This window comes from Jaculus jaculus, chromosome 14 (assembly GCF_020740685.1).
Source record: "Jaculus jaculus isolate mJacJac1 chromosome 14, mJacJac1.mat.Y.cur, whole genome shotgun sequence".
NCBI lineage: Eukaryota > Metazoa > Chordata > Mammalia > Rodentia > Dipodidae > Jaculus > Jaculus jaculus.
The window spans coordinates 68536334-68556074 of record NC_059115.1 but is presented as its reverse complement, the minus strand read 5'-3'; the positions used below and the strand labels follow the sequence as shown (position 1 = coordinate 68556074).

Here is a 19741-nt window from a genome sequence, read left to right as displayed (position 1 = left end):
TTTCGGGCTTAAGCTGGGATTCTTGACTTCAACAACGCAGTGGATCCCTACAAGAACCCTGAGTAGCAGAGGGGGCAGGTTTTTATAGGGATTTGAACAAAGAAGTAGGGGGCAGTTACATGATTGGGTTGGTTTAAACAGTAACCGTACTTGTATTCTTTTGATTGGCTGGGGCAGAGAGGCAGAAGGGACAAGTCTTTTGGGCAAGTCTTGGGCATGCCTGGACATTTCTAGGGGCTGAATCAGGCAGGTCCTCTGTCTAAGCGGGAATTTGAAACTTAGCCTAGCTGGGGCAGAGCCTTACTTCTGGGCCTTTCAATAACTTCTGACCTACATACCTAAGATGCAGCTTACAAAACAAACAGATAATATAAGCAATGGGCTCCAAACTATATATAATTTCTAAAATAATGTTAAATTTACATCTTGCTACTACTGTAAGAAATTTCATGGGCTTGAGATTACTGCCTCATTAAAATCCCAATTCTACTACTTATGTTCTGTGTAAACTTGAACCCACAAAATTACCTCAGTGCCTCAATTTTCTAATGTACAAACTAGGAATAATACTATATATATATGTGTATATGTATGTGTATGTATGTATATATATATATATATATATATATATATATATATATATATATATGTTTTTTTTGTTTTTTTGTTTTTTTGGTTTTTTGAGGTAGGCTCTCGCCTAGCTCAGGCTTACTTGAAATTCACTATGTAGTCTCAGGGTGGCCTTGAACCCATTCTTGCCATCCTCCTACCTCTGCCTCCCTAGTGTTGGGATTAAAGGCATGCATTACCACACCTGGCTAGAACAATACTACTTATTGACTTAAGAGTTGCTCTAAGATTCTTGTGTGAAATAAGCAATGCACTGTGCTCTGACTGTAGTTATGATCTCATTGTTCCATGGTCACTATGGGCACTTCATAATGCTTTGTACATTTTTATATTTGAAACTAGGTACTTCTTTGCCACAAAATATAACTAACCATAAGACAAAATTAAACAAACAATTTCTTTCATTCATTATCTTGTGTCTCCTCACTTGCTTCCTCTGGCTTTCCTTTGTCTTGGGGACTCAGATTTGATTCCCTAGAATCCACATTAGCCAGATGCACGAGGGGGCACATGTGTCTGGAGTTTGTTTACAGTGGCTGGAGGCCCTGGGGTGCCTATTCTCTCTCTCTCTCTCTCTCTCTCTCTCTCTCTCTCTCTCTCTCTCTCTGTCTCTCTCTCTCTCTCTCTCCTCTGCCTGTCTCTTTCTTTGTCAAATAAATATATCAAAATAAAATTTTTTAAAAAATCACTTAAAATAAGATATATACATAAAAGCATAGATCTACATGCATATATCTAGATATAGATATATGTAAAAGAGAGTCTAAAAACTCAAATCTGAGGAGAATCATCATGAGTTCAAGGCCAGCCTGGGACTACATAGTGAATTCCAGGTCAGCCTGGGTTAGAATGAGACCTTATCTCAAAACACACACACACACACACAAAATAAATAAATAAAAAATTCAAGTCAAGCCACCCTGAGACTACACAGTGAATTCCAGGTCAGTCTGAGCTACAGTGATGCCCTACCTCAAAAAAACCAAAATAAATTAATAAGTTAAATAAATAAAAAATTCAAATCTGTTTGGTTGTAATGTCCATTTCTATTTTACATACCACATTCATGAGAAAAGAACCATAGCATTATGAATAATAAAAACTAACATTTTTTGAATATTTTTCCATGTACAGGAATCACACTGACTTCTTTGCATTAATCTTATTTTTATTATCATTAAAATCTTCAAGGGAATATAACCAGGGGTGTTAGAGTCAGAGTCCTGATTCACTCGTGCCTGACTCAAGACTGCAAACCTAGTCACTCTGTATTCCTATACTTTATTTTCAAAGTTTATTCTTTGGTAATTAGAACTTGATAAATTATAGCAACTAATTGAGACGATCTGAGGCTTATAGTTCTTGATACTTGTAAAGACATTAGTATCCTATTTAGATGGTGACAGAATGAGGGCCATCCATCCATGTCATGCCTAGCGAGTGCTGGTAAAGAATGACCAAAGCCAAGGTTTGAAAGTTGAGGCTGATTATGATCTTCCATCTGCAGTGGATGTTCCAATGAGCAGGGAGCTTTGATTCACCTCTGAGAGGACTGATGGGATGAACAGAGCCCTATAATAAAGGTTTCTTCATTTTGCTTTTCTCTAAAAGAGAACTTAAATCAGCTAAAACAGGCTTTTATCATCACAAATCACTTTTTAATTTTTAAAAATACTTTTAAATATTTTTGTTTATTCATTTGCAAGGAAAGGGAGAGAGAGAGAATGAGAAGGGTGCACTTGTGCCTCTTACCATTGCTAATGAATTCTGGACGCGTACACTACTTTGTGCATTTGGATCTATGTGGGGAACTGAACCCAGGCGATCCGACTTTGCAAGCAAGTGCCTTCAGCCTCTTAGCCATCTATCCAGACCCACAAATCATTTTTTATCTTAATATTTCTGGTTCAAAATTTATACCACCAAAGAATGTCCTCACCCAAACACTGGCATTGTGCCCACTGCAGTGGAACACCGTACGGGAAGGTGACTGGACATTAGAGGAGAGAGCTCAGGAAACCTCCTCTAGAACGAGCTACAGGCTGAGACCTGGGCCACCTGGAAAAGGAGAGGTGATGATGAATGAAGTAACCATGACATATTTAGGGAACAACCAGACCTGAAGGTCACCCTCCACACAACAAAAGACCATCTGGGCTTGTAAGGCACTTTCTCGGTGGGCCACTAGGGTTAAGGGTAAAGGAACTGGAGGGAACAGTTGTTACAGCCCAGCAGGGACAGACTGGAGAATGTTCTCCTCCATGCTCTTTTGAGAACAATAATTCCTTTTGAGCTGTGGCTCTTTCTCTAGGTAAATAGTCAATGAAGCTACCTACAGGTGGGAATGTGAGGCATAGCAAAATGCTTTGTGGCACCCCAGGCAAATTGCCTTGAAATTGCATGCATTATAGAAAAGCCAGAAAACTGCTCTCTCCCTTCCTGGCAATGAGATAAAGAAAGTACATATGATGTCTATAGCCACCTCTTTATTGATGCATTGATGATGGAATAATGCTTACAAAATGCAAAATGTCTTTTTTTTTTTTTTTTTTTTTGGTCTATCAACATACCATGTGCTCAGATTACAAGCCCAAACCTCAAGGGAGGAAAATCGCTTGATTTATTTTTCATAACATAATTTTCTCCTTATTTAAGAGTTTTGTTGTTCTCATAAATAGTGATAACTTGATGTCTATCAGTCATGTTTACCCTAAGATTGCATCCAGGTTCTGGCAGGAGGTAATGAAAATGCCTAGGCATTGAGTGGAGCTGAGGCGTTTGGTGGCACAGGTCTGTCCTGAGTTATCCTTTGCCAATGCCAGTCTCTGCTGAAAAATCCATTCCAGCCTTCTGGTGCTCTTGTGTCTGCGATGGCTCCTCATCACATTCCCATGTTACTTTGGGGTATGTATGAGTCACTTCTGCTGTCTGTTCTGCCTCTTAAATAGACTAGCTATACATAAGTCATTATCTGAATCTCTATTTTCAGGAGAGACCCAGAAAAAGGCAGGTATTTTTGTCAATGAGAATTTTGAAACTCCTTCAGAGTCTCTGTTTAGCTATGACATCAGCATGTAAAGGGGGGGGGTCTATGGTGGGATATTAGCTATTATTTTTATCCTCTGTCATGTGGATTCAGCTTGACTTGGTGGTGGCTGTGTTGAGTCATAAATGCTGATGACTGCACCAGAGTCACCCTGGCCAGTTTTCCTGCACAAATTTCCCAGAAAACTACAAATAGACAAGATCATTAGTGTGGTATTTGCTGCTGTACAGCCGGTCCCTGGCTCCAGGAATGCGCCTGATTCTGAGATTAGCAGAAGATAAGTGCATCCCAGCTAGGGTGAAATCATGTTGATGTTAGCCTCTGCATTTGTCCTTCATGACCCAACTTGTGGGGGTCCAACTCCTCTTTTTCTACCACCTAGGAGCATGCTTCCTTTGATAAATTCTATAATAAGTTAAACTCAATTCTAGCCTATCTTTCTTTGATTCCATGACACCTTGGGGCTGATCACCATATGAGAGGACTGGGTTGTTACAGAACATCTGGGCTCAAGGAGATGCAATTTGAAGGGGTGCTGTTGGCAGTAGAATGAAAATATCAATCTCCCCCTAGCCCCATGAACCCATTGCTTCACAGAAAGCATTTATACCATACTTATCAAATTCATAAGGTGAACTTCTTTAGACTGTACCCCTCAGGACAGTTCAACTAGAGGAATGGAATTGGCTTGGGTGGACATGGTTCTGGAACATGGATTTGGTATAGGTTTGCTCCATAAAAGCACATTTGTATGGAAACCAGGCTGTAGAGACACTAGCTGCTGAAGACATGTTCTTCTCCCAGCACTGGTCATTGAAAAGCAAGTGCTAAGGCAAAATGTGTAAGCACACTTGAGGTCTCTGCTAGCATTGAACCCACTAATGTCCCATGGACAAAAGCAAGTCACATAATCAAGCTCAACATCAGCAGTCCAGAAAAGTGTGCTCTACCTAGGATTCATAATCCAAGTAGGGCTGGAGAGCTGGCTTAGTGGTTAAAGCGCATGCCTGTGAGGTCTAAGGACCAGGGTTTGATTCTCCTGGTCCCACGTTAGCCAGATGCACAAGGGGGCACATGTGTCTGGAGTCCGTTTGCAGTGGCTGGAGGCCCTGGTGTGCCCATTCTCTCTCTCTCTCTCCCTTTCTCTGTCTCTAATAAATAAATAAATAAAATCTTTAAAAATATATATATATATTATTTAAAAAATAATCCAAGTATATGTGTGTGTGTATGTGCACATATATATATATATATGTATATATATATAATATAGCTTTGTAAATTTTGAGGCAGTTAGGAAAGAAATTCATGTCTTTCTTTATGAGTTTAAATTTGTACCCCAAACTAGTGTTTATCATGGGGATATCTATGTATATTACTCATAGCCTGCACATGGTTAAGCCAATATTTACTAAAAGTTTATTAAAAGGAAACAAAGATCTCTACTAGATGAATGGAAAAAGAAATTGTGGGATATTGTATCAGTCTGTGTGCATGTGTATATACTTTGCGTGTATATTATGTATATAGATTTAAAACAAAAAATACAGACTTCAAAATAAAGAAGAGCTAGGCATGGTGGGCCATGCCTCTAAGCTCAGTGATTGGGAGGTTAAGGCAGGAAAATCAAGAGTTCCATGTCAGACTATGCTACATTGGAAGATCTAGAGAGAGAGACAGAGAGAGGGATGGAGGGAGAGAGAGATTGCTATTTGCAACATGATGTATCTGGCAGACATCATGATAAGCCTGACACAGAAAGAGACAGACAACATTGAATATTGCGTGGCTTCATTTATAAGTAGAATTTTAAACAGTCAAACAGGGATTAGGACAGTGTTGATGAAAGAAGAAAAGAGAAGATGTAGGTCAAATGGAAGACAGGGTGATCAGCCTAGTAGTCTAATGTACAGTAAAAGAACAATAGCCAACAACATTGCATATGCTATGACTTTGTTTCTACCATAAAGCATGTGAAGGAGATGAAAAGTTAATATTCTTAGCGGTCATGATCACTTGTTTTTGTTTTTGTTTTTTAAAAAACTTTTTAATTAATTAATTAATTTATTTATTTGAGAGCGACAGACACAAAAAGACAGAGAGAGGGAGAGAGAGAGAATGGGCGCGCCAGGGCTTCCAGCCTCTGCAAACGAACTCCAGACGCGTGCGCCCCCTTGTGCATCCGGCTAACGTGGGACCTGGGGAACCGAGCCTCGAACCGGGGTCCTTAGGCTTCACAGGCAAGCGCTTAACTGCTAAGCCATCTCTCCAGCCCCCATGATCACTTGTTTATACTTACAAATGCCAAAACGCCACACCAGGAATCATAGAAAACAGGCGCATCTCCAACCCATCATGGAGGGCGGACATTGGACATGTGTGGACACCAAGAACAAGGCCCACTTAAAAACATCCCTCTGGAATCCCTGAGCAACTGCTCTAGTTCAGCTGGATGGCTATTTTAGGAGAAGGGAATGGGTTATGAGTAAAGCCCATCCCAGCAGCAGCAAGGTCAGATTCTGAAGTGGAGAGTGACAAGAGACATGATGGAGGATTGTGGGAGAGAATAGCAGCCAGAGGGTTGGAGGAGAGAACTAGGGATTCAGCAAGGAGACCTCTGGGAAGCCCTGGGGATTCACTTTATTTTTTCCTGTAGACCAAATGAAGTCCATTGAGTTGTTAGGAATGAGTTATCATACAGGCATTAAGTCTTTTTTGCTTTGCTTGCTTTTTCTCCCTTTGGTACTTCAGTAAAGGCCAAGTCACATTTCTTGCATTTGTTGTGAAAGCCTTGGTTGAGAAAAAAATGAAATATACTTTATTCAAGTCAATTCTTAATTTGTCTCCTAGAAAGCCTGTCTTTCTAAAAACTGAATTAAATAGTTTTTATATATTTTTATTTTTATTTATTTTAGAGAGAGGGAGAAAAATGTAGCAGAGAGAGAAAGGCACAGAGAGAGAGAAGGGATGTGCTAGGGACTCCAGCCACTGCAAACAAACTCCAGATGCATGTGTCCCCTTGTGCATCTGGCTTATGTGGGTACTAGAGAATTGAACCTGGGTCCTTTGGTTTTGCAAGTAAGCACCCCAATTGTCAAGCCATCTCTCAAGCCCTTACATAGCTTTTAAATGTAAATAACCAATTTTTCTTTTTAAAAACAATATTTCTTTATTTTTTATTTATTTGAGAGAGAGAAAGAGAGAATGGGCATGCCAGTGCTTCCAGTTACTGAAAACGAACTCCAGATGCATGTCCCAATTTGTGCATCTGGCTTATGTGGGTCCTGAGGAATTGAACCTGGGTCCTTTGGCTTTGAATGAATGTGCCTTCACTGATAATCCATCTCTCCAGTCCAACAATCATTTTTTCTATAATCTATTTGTAAAACACATTTGAGAGAGAGAGAGAAAGAGAGAGAAGGATCTTCTCATGTTTTGTTGAAAACATGAGCCTTTTCTTTTTGCCTTAGTGAGAAATCATTTATTCTTCTGATTTATAAGATTATCTGTTAATACATCAAGTGTACAATTAAGAATACTAAGACTCCACATGTTAAACGCAGTTACACACTGTATAAGGAGATTAGACAAACGTCACTTTGAATGTCACAATACATACATAGATATACTGTTTTCATTGACAGAGGAACATGCCTTTCAAAAATATTTTATTGGATCAAACTTTCTTATTCTCAGGAAATCTTTTGGCTCTTTAATATAATGTTTTATGCCTGTTAAAATTCTGTTTGATAAAAGCATTGGTACATTATAAATACCTGTAAAGAAAATATAGCTTAAAATTCCAAGGGAAATATTATATAAGTTTTCTTTATAACATTTTCACAAAAATCCACACAGGCACTAAGAAAGACTGACAAAAATATTTTATGTCTGAGCAATAGAGTCCAGGTTGGAAACATTCAAATGTGATTTTATCTAAGTATTAAAGCTTCTCTAGGGTGAACCTTTGGCTATACCCCACTGAATTGGTTGAGGTCCTTACCAGGAAAAGATACTGTCGGGAAGGGTTGAAAGAAAGCTCCACACATTTAGCACTAAAGTGGGGATGGGAAATTTTGGGTTTGAACTCCAACACTTCCTTTTTTTTTATTACCCTCTGATTGGTCTCTCTATGCCTTGGTTTTTCATTTAGTTAAGATCTAAATTAATAGGCCTTAGGTTCTTTTCAGTTTTTTTTTTTAATTATTTATTTATTTGCAAGTATAGAGAGAGAGACTAAGAGAAGAGAGAATGGGCACATTCTCTAAGCTACTGCAAATGAACTCCAGATGCATGCACCTCTTTGTGTGTCTGGCTTTATGTGGGCAATAAGGAACTGGTCCCAGGTCATTGCAGGCAAGTGCTTTAGACACTTAACCACTGAGCAGTCTTTCTAGCCCATCTTTGCAGTGTTAATACTCTTTAATGTGCTTTAATGTTAACACCTCATATCAAACATTATGAGACACCTTTAAAGACAGAGTGATCCTATAAATCTTCTGGAAGAGAATCATGGCACTGTGGAATTGCTCTGTGGGAGCTTCCTCATTCTGCATAAGTCAAACCGTAGGGCAGAAGGTAAGAATTTGTCTTATCAACCACACTGCAAGCCCAGTGAATGAGCCGTCCCCTTGAACCAGCTCAACGTCCAGGTGGTCTCATGAGCTTCAAAGTTTGTGGAAGAGCTGCAAACAGTAACTAAGGGGGAGGGGGCTGCTGGCAATGTCAATAACTAGTCTTTGCATTTTGACAGAGAAGTGAAGGGTTGGCAATTAGTGAGTAGCAGAAACAAACATCCAGTTGAGGTGAGATTAAATAAATCTACTAAACAAGATTCCAGAGGCATTTTCAGAGCCCCAAACACCCTTTTACCATAAGTGCAACCAATCAATTAGGCCATAGCAAACTCATAATTATTAATGAGAGAATCTGCCTGGAAGTGAGCGAGGGTTTTCTTTCTCCTAATGCAGTTCTACTTTGTACACATTCACTTAGTACGGGAGTGGGCAAAATCAAATCCAAAAACAGGTAGCGCACGGTCCCTCTCCTACGTAGAATCCAGATTAAAAGACACCAAACGAGAAGAAGGACTCGCGTGGGCAGAGTAAGGGATCTGGTGGGGAGACGAAGAAGAAAGGGGCACATTTAGGATCAAAGTACATTACGCATACATATGTGAAAGTGTCCTAGTGACACCTATTATTTTTCCACAACTAACATATACGCTAATTAAAAAGGGAAATGCTACTGGTGCTGGGCAGTAATGATAAAGGTAGCCATTGCAACAAAAGCAGACCAAGGGACCTGGAAGTCAGCTGAAATCACGCAAGGGCTACTTAGCTATTACAATGAAAGATGAACCAGGGTTTATCACATCTTAATAATCCTTCACATTTGTATAAACATTCTTCACATCACAAAATACTACTACAAGGCAGATGAGGCCCAAGTGTTGCCAGTTTGTCTTTTGATTTGAAACATGGGAGCATTTTAGTAAGAATTTGGGCATTTCCCTTTTGAGACTGGAGGAGTACTGAGGGGCCAGGAATAAATACACATCTCCAAAACTCCAGAAAAAAACTGTACAAAGCACAAGACTTCACAACTTAAAACTGAATCTCTTATTGGTTCTCCCCAATATCAACATTTTCCTGTGATTATATTACTTTTCCATACTATGAATGGCGGCCCGTTATTATTAAACGAATTCATGACCGGGAATTTGCCACGCTCCAAGCATAGGTTTGTTCTGAGAAAATGGTATAAATTCATTCTTTCTACATTGAATTTATTGCTAAGAAATGGAGCATACAAGACAGCGGAGGACGTAGAATAGACCAGGTCACACACCACGAGTTGCAGCCACTTTTAGATCCAAAGACCTCTTTCCATGGTACACCAAGCGAAGTGCAATGCAGATTTCAAGGTCTGTTTCTGGATCTAAATAACGCACTCTCCGCCCCCCATGATAATTAGATTATCAGTGCCAGAATGAGCAACACCTTGGGGTAGAAAGGCCTAGGGTATCACCTAGTTGTAAGGTTTTTATTGGACACTGCCCCTATACATCCTTGCTGTCAAAATATAAAGAATGCCATGGTAAAGACAGGAAACAAGATATAAACACAGTTTTATTCCTCCCTCACCATTGCAGATTAACTTTTCAAATTATTGGATTTGCCAGGTTTTTTTTTTTGTTTTGTTTTGTTTTTGTTGTTGTTTTTTTTTTTTTTTTGGCCTGTTCCTTATGAGAAATGAACCAGGCTAGTGAGGAAGGGGGCTTTATCCTAACAGTGGTTTCAAGAGGAAGTTGCTTCGCTTGCACAGGTAGGTAAGGCCTGACTTTAAAGAGCTGAGATGAATTCTTGAAGGTGACTTTCCTGCTGGAGCTCATTCTCCTCAAATGCATAGTCTGAGGAGAAAAAAAAGAAAGAAAAAAAAAACTGCCACAGAGGATATTATAAGCATAGGGATCAGTGTCTGGGCAACCACTTCAGACACAGGCAGAACCTAAGGGGAAAGTGGGTGGATGAATATTTCCGAAGTGGGGCCACGCACATTACATTTTAATTTCCGTCATTGAGGATGTCCACCAGGGCTTGCAGCAGCCGGTCATCTCTGTGCTTGTAAGGTTTGCTGTTGTAGAAGACGTCCACATAGTCGCTATAAAGACTGTCCTCCGAGTCTTTCAGCTGGGAAGGCTTGCTCAGCTTCTCCAGCGCTTCATAGAAGTTTTCGTAAGGGATGTTGAGCTTTGCACCGGGGGTCTTCTGGGGTGACCGCCCTGGGGCTGAGCTTTTGCTAAAAGCACTTTGCAGGAGTCGCAGCATGGCTTCCGAGGGGGGCCCTGCGGCCGGCTCGTCCTGTGGGCTCCCCGCGCTGCTGCTGCTGCTGCTGGCACCGTGGGACACCAGGGGCTTGTCGCTCAGGTTCCTTTGAGTAGGCTGCTCCTAAAATGCAGAATGCCACCACCAAAGGGAAGCAGCTCGTTATTTACAGCCAGGAAAGTTAGCTGCAGCCCTAGCACAAGCCTACGTGCCAGTCCCTTGAGGGGCAATTTGGAGAGCTCGGTCCCATTTGCCCAGGTGGTTTGACAACCATTTCCATCTCCCCGGATGTCAGCCGTACAACGGGAATGCCAGCACCTCAGCTTCTAGTAGCTTAGAAGACTGACTGAGACTACGGGAGAGTGCTCAAGGTGCTGTTTGCCTGCAGGACTGGAATCCATTCTGGGAGAGGAGGACATTAAATATTGAATACCTCGCTTGCAAGGCATCAACCGATTGCTGCGTATACAGCAGCTTCCTAAAGGGCTCTTGTCCCTTTTTTTTTCAATTCTTGTCCAATTGTGCGTGTGTGCGTGTGTGTGTAAAACGAGAAGAGAGAGGTACTGAGCCAGGAGGGAAGAAATTGTGACATTAAAGAGGTGGCTCTTTGCCAACCATTAGAGAAGTGCAGTTCTCTACCACCTCCCATGATACCAAAATGTATGGATGCTCAAGTCTGTTATACAGGATAGTGCAGTATTTTTTTTTAATTTTTATTTATTTATTTGAGAGCGACAGAGGGAGAGAAAGAGGCAGGGGTGGGGGATGGGCCTGTCCAGGGCCTCCAGCCACTGTAAGCAAACTTCCGATGCGTGCTCCCCCTTGTGCCTCTGGCTAACGTGGGTCCTGGGGAATTGAACCTCGAACCGGGGTCCTTAGGCTTCATAGGCAAGCGCTTAACCGCTAAGCCATCTCTCCAGCCCGCAGTGCAGTATTTTTATGCACTCCCCTCAGTACACGTGGTCACCTCTAGACTACCCCGGATACCTATCATAATGTAAATGCTATCTAAAAACTTGCTTGTTTAGGGAAGGAAACAAGAAAGATAAAAGTACACATGCGTTCAGCATAAAGATATTGGTTTTCAAGCATTTTTCATCTACACTTGGTTGCATCTAAGAATGCAGAACCGACAGATAGATGGTTGACTGTACCTCAGTGTTTAACAGTGGGAAAGGTTCTACTAATTACCGCTAACGGAATCTGGAGAAACACAGTGTGAAGAAGACAGCTGTGCACTCGGACCCTGGGGGAAAGCTGCCACAGCAGAAACAGGACCAGAATCCGGGCTGAGACCTCCACGTAGATAGTTTGCAAGTTTCTTGAGTAATATAACCTCTCACTATCTTCCAAAGCATCCAGCACTGCATAGACCTCTTTAAGATACAACATTCTGAAAATGCTAAAAAATCTTCTCACCCATGAGGCACTGTGCTAGATGCTGGAGATACAGGGAGACAGAAGATGTGGTTCCCAAACACCAAAATTTGACAAAGCAGGGCTGGAGAGATGGCTTAGCGGTTAAATGCTCGCCTGTGAAGCCTAAGGACCCCGGTTCAAGGCTCGGTTCCCCAGGTCCCACGTTAGCCAGATGCACAAGGGGGCGCACGTGTCTGGAGTTCATTTGCAGAGGCTGGAAGCCCTGGCGTGCCCATTCTCTCTCTCTCCCTCTATCTGTCTTTCTCTCTGTGTCTGTCGCTCTCAAATAAATAAATAAAAAATTAAAAAACAAATTTGACAAAGCATGGGTGGCTTACTTCAGTTATGCTCTGAAATTTTCTGAGAGAAACTGAGATTCCAAAGCTCCCCTTAAGTGTTATAAAGATGTGCCGGATAAGCATCAGTCAACAGAAATTGGTAACAAGAAGCATCTATGGCTTGACTGCCTGCGCTTCGTTTCCTTTCTGTAAAATGAATAAACTGATGTCCACCCTTTCTCAGTTACAAAGATCACAGGTTCAGATGAGATGATGTGGAAAATGCTTCAAATCTAAGTGCAATGCCATATAATATAATTCAATAGATTAGAAATTTGAGATCATGTAAAAAAGATAGTTTCCTCTGCAATATGTCATCATAAATGGATAAAACTCATGTTAGGGGATTTATAAATTTTGAATGCATCAAATTTATTCAACAAATTCTAGATTTAAAGTAAAAAGAAAAATAAGATTTCGTTTGGTGGGCAGTCAACAGTTTCTCACCACTACAGCCTTCCTCCCTATGCACATGTGAGTTCTTCCCTTCCTGAAAGCCAGGCACGCTGTCCCTCACTTGTGATCTGTAGAGCTTGAGAGGAAATGCGAACAGAGCCACACAGACCTCCTCAACAGCCACCATCTTCTCGACTCCTCTCCTGTCATTTTGCACTGTGTTGTAGGACGTGTACACACGAGGCTGCTTCATGTGCTCTGGCTGAGAAGAGGTTCCGTGCAAAATCAGCTTCCAGCTCACAATCCTCCCTTCGTTTTCCATTCTTCCAGACTGATGAAAGAAAAGCACACAGAAGTGTTCATGTGGTTTTGGTTATAAAGCAAGTTCATTCAAAATGTGAAAAAAAAAATCATAGTTAAAAATCTAATTTTGGGGACTGGAGAGATGGCTTAGCGGTTAAGCGCTTGCCTGTGAAGCCTAAGGACCCCGGTTCGAGGCTCGGTTCCCCAGGTCCCACGTTAGCCAGATGCACAAGGGGGCGCACGCATCTGGAGTTCGTTTGCAGAGGCTGGAAGCCCTGGCGCGCCCATTCTCTCTCTCTCCCTCTCTCTGTCTTTCTCTCTGTGTCTGTCGCTCTCAAATAAATAAATAAAATAAAAAAATTAAAAAAAAATCTAATTTTGGGCTGGGCGTGGTGGTGCACACCTTTAATCCCAGCACTAGGGAGGCAGAGGTAGGAGGATCTCCGTGAGTTCGAGGCCACCCTGAGACTACATAGTGACTTCCAGGTCAGCCTGAGTTAGAGTGGAGACCCTACCTCGAAAAACATACAAGCAAAAAAATCCAATTTAAAAAGTTTGTGCATTTCATGTTCAGAGCTTTAATGTGAAAGAAGCCATTGGACTTATTCTTCCTGTAAAAGTGATATTTCATAAGTCCAAAAATTTAAAAACTGTCAACTGGGCTGAAGAGATGGAACAGTGGTTAAAGGTGCTTGCTTGCATGGCCTAACTTCCCAGGTTCAGTTCCCCAGTACCCACATTAAGTAGGGCGTGTGTCTGGAATTTGTTTGCCGCAGCAGAATGTAATTCCAGCATAGCCGTAGCAAAGCTGGTCTGAGCACTTGATTATTTATATGGTTTATTCTAGCGCCTATAGGCCTCAAAACCGTTGATCAGTATATCTTTCCTTTACTCTTATAGGTAGTGCCTAATCTTCTTTCAAAACTACTGTCTATAAAAACCAAGTGGAGCCAGGCGTGGTGGTTCACGCCTTTAATCCCAGCACTTGGGAGGCACAGGTATGAGGATCGCCATGAGTACAAGGCCATTACATAGTGATTTCCAGGTTAGCCTGGGCTAGAGTGAGACGCTACCCTCCAAAAATCCAAACAAACAAATCCAAATGGGCATGGATTGAAACGTGCTTTTCCCTTCCTTTTCAAAGGAGTGATCAAGTTTGTTACTCTTGACTATGAATGAATTAATTAATATCAAAATCAACGTTAAAAATACTTTAAAGTGTTTGTAAATAAGCCCTGTGTCTTCACCTTCTCATTTGTGCTTACCATGTCTGTAATTCTCAAAGTCCAGGTGCCTATTGGATTCTCTCCCCATGTGTGAACAGACATGAAATCCCAATTCTTGAAGCCATTCGGGGATGTATCCCGCTCCCGTTCAGCCAACAGAACAGTGCTGGTTCCTAGTTTCATTTGACAAACACAAATCAGTACCCAACCTAACATTCTGACATAGACATACTCCAGCATCTCAGAGATGGGAAGGAGGGCTGTGGAGAGCAGTCCTCCATATTCCCAAGAGAAGAAAATGAGCTTTTATTTGTTATGCTTTCCTCACATAAAGCAATTTTAATAAATACTATAGTAAAAGAAATAGCACATGAATATATTGATTAAGGTTGATTTGAATAAGAACTGGAAACTAATTTTATGAATTAGTTGAAAGAAGGCAGCCAATGACATGGAATATATTTTAGTTGAACTATAATTTTGAAATGTATAACAACATTTTGGAGTCAGAAGGTGCTTGAATCTATAATCTAAGGTAAACAGAAAAAAAAGATACTGGACTGGAGTAATAGTTCAGCAGTCAAGGCACTTGCCTGCAAAGCCTAATGATATGGGATTGATTCCCAAGTACCCACATAAAACAGGATGCATGAAATGGTACATGTATGTCGACTTTGTTTGCAGTGGCTGAAGGCCATGGAATGCCCATTGTGTGTGTGTGTGTGTGTGTGTGTGTGTGTGTGTGTGTGTGTATGTGTGTCTGTGTGTCTGTCTGTCTGTCTCTCTTCTTTCCAACTCTCTCTGTTTGCAAATAAATAAAAATTTATAAGTAATAACTTACTTAGCTTAGTATTTAATTAATGACCATACACTATGTAATTAACTGAAAACTAGGTGAATTTAACCTGACATAAAGCTAGTAGGAGTAACTTTAAATTTTCAAGCTCTCCCTAGAACAATAATTAATATGAGATACTAAGTACAAAGACTAAATGAACCATAGTTGTACCAGCGGTTGTGGCAATTCCAAGACATCTTGAAAGTATAACTAAAATTAACAGTGCCTATTCCAAAGCTCTAGTGATTCATCTTTGCTTATCTATCACCTATAGAAATTCAGTTTCTTCAACTGAGTCCCATCAAAGCAAATAAAAGTGCTGGGACAACTCTTCGTTGGACGGTGGCTTACGGTTCACCAGCCTTAACTCTCTTAGGTAAGGCCAACTGTCTGAGCATTGTAGCATATGGCCTTGGCTTTCCCCACATCATTATGAGGGTTTTATTAGTCATCTCAACTTTATTTTATCAATCCACAGTTCTTATCAGGCCAATTGATTCCTTTGATATTCTAAATATTGATAATTATCAGAATAACTTTTGCCAACCTGTAATCTAAAAGAAGTCAAGGCCAATAACCTGGGAAGGTGAACACAATTTGAAAATGTATCACTTGCCCTGATTCATTGGCATTATTTGAACAAGTCAAGCTCTTTGCCTATCTAAGGACTGATGGGAATTTGAGCAGGGATAAAGGAAAAAAAAAACACATTTTTATGATTTGTAAACACTTATTAGGAGACTTAGTTCTATGAATAAACCAAAACAATCACCGTGACTTTTTGTTTTGTTTTAAAGTTACCAGCAGCGGATGTGAGTGTGACGTGAAGGTCTCCTCGGCGGGAATATTCAATCGTTGCTTCAAACTGCACGTGTTCCAGGGATGTGATGGCATTTTCTTGTCCTTCACACGCTCTTGTTGGAATCTCAATGATCACTTCGCCATTACCTTTCAACTCTCTACAGACACAAAAGAACCAGCGCTGTGACGCCCATCCTTTCTGCCACTCATTGCATGCGTGAGTATAGACATGTTAGTCTTGATGTGACCCCCAGCTAGGCGCATTATCACCCCTTTTTCCTGAGAAGAGATCAATTTAGGATTAGCTAAAGATGCACTTAATGCATACAAAAAGGGCAAGGAACACAAATGCTTAAATTTGATGCTATTTCCTGCAGATCCATCAAAAGTGGCCTATCCCTGGGCTCGAGAGATAGCTTAGCGGTTAAGTGCTTGCCTGTGAAGCCTAAGGACCCCAGTTCAAGGTTCGATTCCCCAGGACCCACATTGGCCAGATGCACAAGGGGGCGCATGCATCTGGAGTTCGTTTCCAGTGGCTGGAGGCCCTGGCATGTGCCCATTCTCTCTCTCTCTGCCTCTTTCTCTCTCTGTCTGTCACTCTCTAATAAAAATAAACAAAAAAAGTGGCCTATCCCTTAAAAAATGAAATCAAAAGCAAAATCGTTAGCACAACGTCTTTCTGAGGCATATAGTTCTGGGAGGGTTGTGAAATTTTATGTACATGACCTTCCTGAAGCACACTTCCAAGCCTCCCAGACTGGGGAATATTTTCGTTAGTGGGTTTTCTGTATCATTCTAGCACCATGATAGTAGCAACACAATCATCCTGAAAGACTCTGAACCAGAGGTGGGTCATGTAGAGGTGCATGATAAAGGACCCTGCATGGAAGAGAAGTCGTGACTCACATGGCATCGTAGCATGAACTTAGGCTATTTTGGAATACGTTTTAGGTAATACTGCTTGGCAAGCTCTGTACTTCAATGTTAAAATTGATTTTCAAAGCTAGTTTAACATTTATGAATTGAGAATTAAATCTTAAAACTAACTGATGGTTATTTGGTCAGTTAGACAATGTTTTGATTTAGTGATATGCAGAAAAATGCTGTATTTTACACTTCATGGTGTGGTAGCAAGTCTGCAAGAAGAGAACGCAACTGTGCGAACATGACTAATGGATCTTTGAATCTATTTTCATCTACTTCATCAAAGAAGGTTCATGAGAAAAAATTTATATAAAGTGATAAAGGCCTTGATCAAACTGTGGCCTTGGCACTTGTTTATTTAAACTGCTTGGAGACCCCTCCTTACCTGGGTTCAAAGCCACTGTCTTTTACAACACATTCTTTTTTCTCAGGCACACTGATCCAGGTCCTAGGGTCAGCCAAATCCACCAGAGCTTTGGCATTCAGCAAGCCAAATCCAAACCGACTATTCACCATGAGGCCTGCCCCGTTCTTCTTCCATCCAGGGTTACTGGCCAAGGGATCGTACTCAGAGGTCCAGACAACCAGGTGCTGCGTATCTCGCCAGGTGAGATTGGGACTGGAGGAAAAGTGATCCGAAGAATCTTTTAGGGATAAAATGAAGTGTTCCTGCAAAGGCAAGTGCTAAAGTACATTCAGAGATTATGGAGGGCCTTTTGTGTATGTCCTTTTGTTATTCTGGTCTCTAATAGTATGTTCTTTTCTTTAGCATTCAAAATAAAACACTGAAAACTCCTGCCTACAACATGTGAGTCAAGCTCTTACTGTCACACTCTTGAATCCTTGGCATTATAGGAGCATAAAACTTGATTTCTCATTGCCAATCCTTCACTTTTAACTGGAGCAAAAACATTGATATGACAGCACTTCTTTTATATCTTCCAGTCTTATTCTATCCATGATGTGTCTTAGTATTTTTAGTATCCTGAGCGCCAGACAAGGTCTTGACTTTTTAATAGGAAGAAAATGGGTTTTTAAAGATAGAGGCTAGGAACCTACTCTTAAACAGAATTTGCTTTTGTCCCTTCTTTTTGAACATAGCCCTCCATATCCATGGGTTTCGCATTCTGAAGATTTAATCTACTGTGGGGTTAGGAATTATGGTTCACTGGGCAAGGGTGCCTGCTTTTCAAGCATGAGGGCCTGTGAGGGATCCTTTGAGTTTGATTCCCTAGTGCCCACATAAACAGCTGGGCATGCCCATGTATACTTGTAATCCCAAAGATGGGAGAATCACTGGGACTCACAAAAACAGCAGCTCTAGGTTCAGAGAAGAGACTCTTTTTCAAAGGAACACATACACAGAGAGGTGGAGAGAGACGTCTGGCGTTCTCTTCTGGCCTCCTTGCCTGTGTGCATGGAAGCACACATCTGCACACACACATGCAGACACCAGCATACAGCACACCACAACTCTGACACTACGTACACATGCAAAAAAGTTAACCACTTGGGCTGGAGAGATGGCTTAGCAGTTAGGTGCTTGCCTGTGAAGCCTAAGGACCCCGGTTCAAGGCTCGGTTCCCCAGGTCCCACGTTAGCCAGATGCACAAGGGGGCGCACGCGTCTGGAGTTCGTTTGCAGAGGCTGGAAACCCTGGCGCGCCCATTATTCTCTCTCTCTCCCTCTATCTGTCTTTCTCTCTGTGTCTGTCGCTCTCAAATAAATAAATAAAAAATTTTTAAAAAAAAGTTAACCACTATGACAAAATATCATTTGAAAACAGAAAGAGAATTCATCTGGACTCAACATGTGCTGTTTCTTCTTGTTGTCCTTCCCTCACCCATGCGGTGTAAGAGCATTCACACTGAATTTTGTATTATACGTTACCTGAAGAGCACGTAAAATAATTGAGATGAAATAGTTAGATTAGTCATTATCACTGCAGTACTTTATGTAAGAGACTTGAACGTTCACAGAGCTTGGTGTCTGCAGGAAATCCCGAGCCATATCCTTGGCAAATAGTAAAGGGCAAAAGCATGTATCTAACATGCCAAGAAACCCTTAGCTGCATGAAGTTGCTCTTGCCAAGCACTGTGATAAATCTTGTAAGGATACTTGAGGAGCGTTTTTCATATATACATATAATCCAGCAAAAATTTTAATCTTTTACATCTAGATATGTTCAGTGTTATGCTCACGGCTCAGTGAATTGTGAGAGTAAAAGAAAGAATGCCCAAGAAAGGAAGACATTTGAAGTGAATGTTGAAGGGTGGGTAGACTGTCTGGAAGGCGTACAAGACAACTGAGGCAAATGCAGCAAGGTGTGGAAGCACAGGGGGAGGCCTGGCCACGCTGTGTCCGCTGGAGCACGGAAGGCAATGAAGAGGGCGGAATCAGAGCAACGAGAACGCTGAATGTCCCACAGGGCACTCATACGCTTTATTCCTTGTGAAATAGGAATAAGTGGAGATTTGTTTTTTGGGTTTTTTTTTTTTTTTTTTTAGTAAAAGCATGGTAAAAACACAAGTTTTCATAATAGTTTTTCAGTCACACAGATAACTTGGAGATGCAAGGCATTATTGGATCTATGATGATATACTGAGGCCTTCCTTCATCATCCTCTTGAGGATCTCAAGTCTCCTCCCATGTTCCCAGGCACATATCATGCTTGCTCTACTTTCTCTTTTTCCCTAGGATGGGTTCGCCAGCGTCGCCAACCTCTGCAAACAAACTCGAGACTCATGTGCCACCTTGTGGATCTGGCTTTCATGGGTACTGGGGAATCGAAACTGGGTCCTTTGGCTTTGCAGGCAAGCACCTTAACCACTAAGCCATCTCTACAGCCCCCCAAAAGCATTCTTTAATGAAAAACACCAAATGCTCGTTCCTCAAGGTTACCACAAGGTAACCTTACCACAAGACTGCAGAACAATCATCAGGGGAATTTGCCTCAATTTGCTCCCTTCTCCCAAGAGCCCATAATGTATTGG

General features: G+C 41.3%; 1 protein-coding gene across 1 annotated transcript in view; it reads right to left on the bottom strand.

The window, feature by feature from the left end:
* Positions 1–10132: 10132 nt before the first annotated feature.
* Positions 10133–19741, bottom strand: part of Pcsk1 (proprotein convertase subtilisin/kexin type 1) — a 44432-nt gene continuing 34823 nt past the window's right edge. Inside the window, exons 10-14 of the mRNA XM_045134474.1 lie at positions 17134–17367; positions 15825–15982; positions 14225–14358; positions 12826–12987; positions 10133–10626 (exon numbers count right to left, since the gene is read on the bottom strand). Coding sequence (XP_044990409.1) covers positions 10243–10626; positions 12826–12987; positions 14225–14358; positions 15825–15982; positions 17134–17367 — 1072 coding nt within the window. The 3' untranslated portion in view covers positions 10133–10242. The remainder of the gene's footprint in view (positions 10627–12825; positions 12988–14224; positions 14359–15824; positions 15983–17133; positions 17368–19741) is intronic.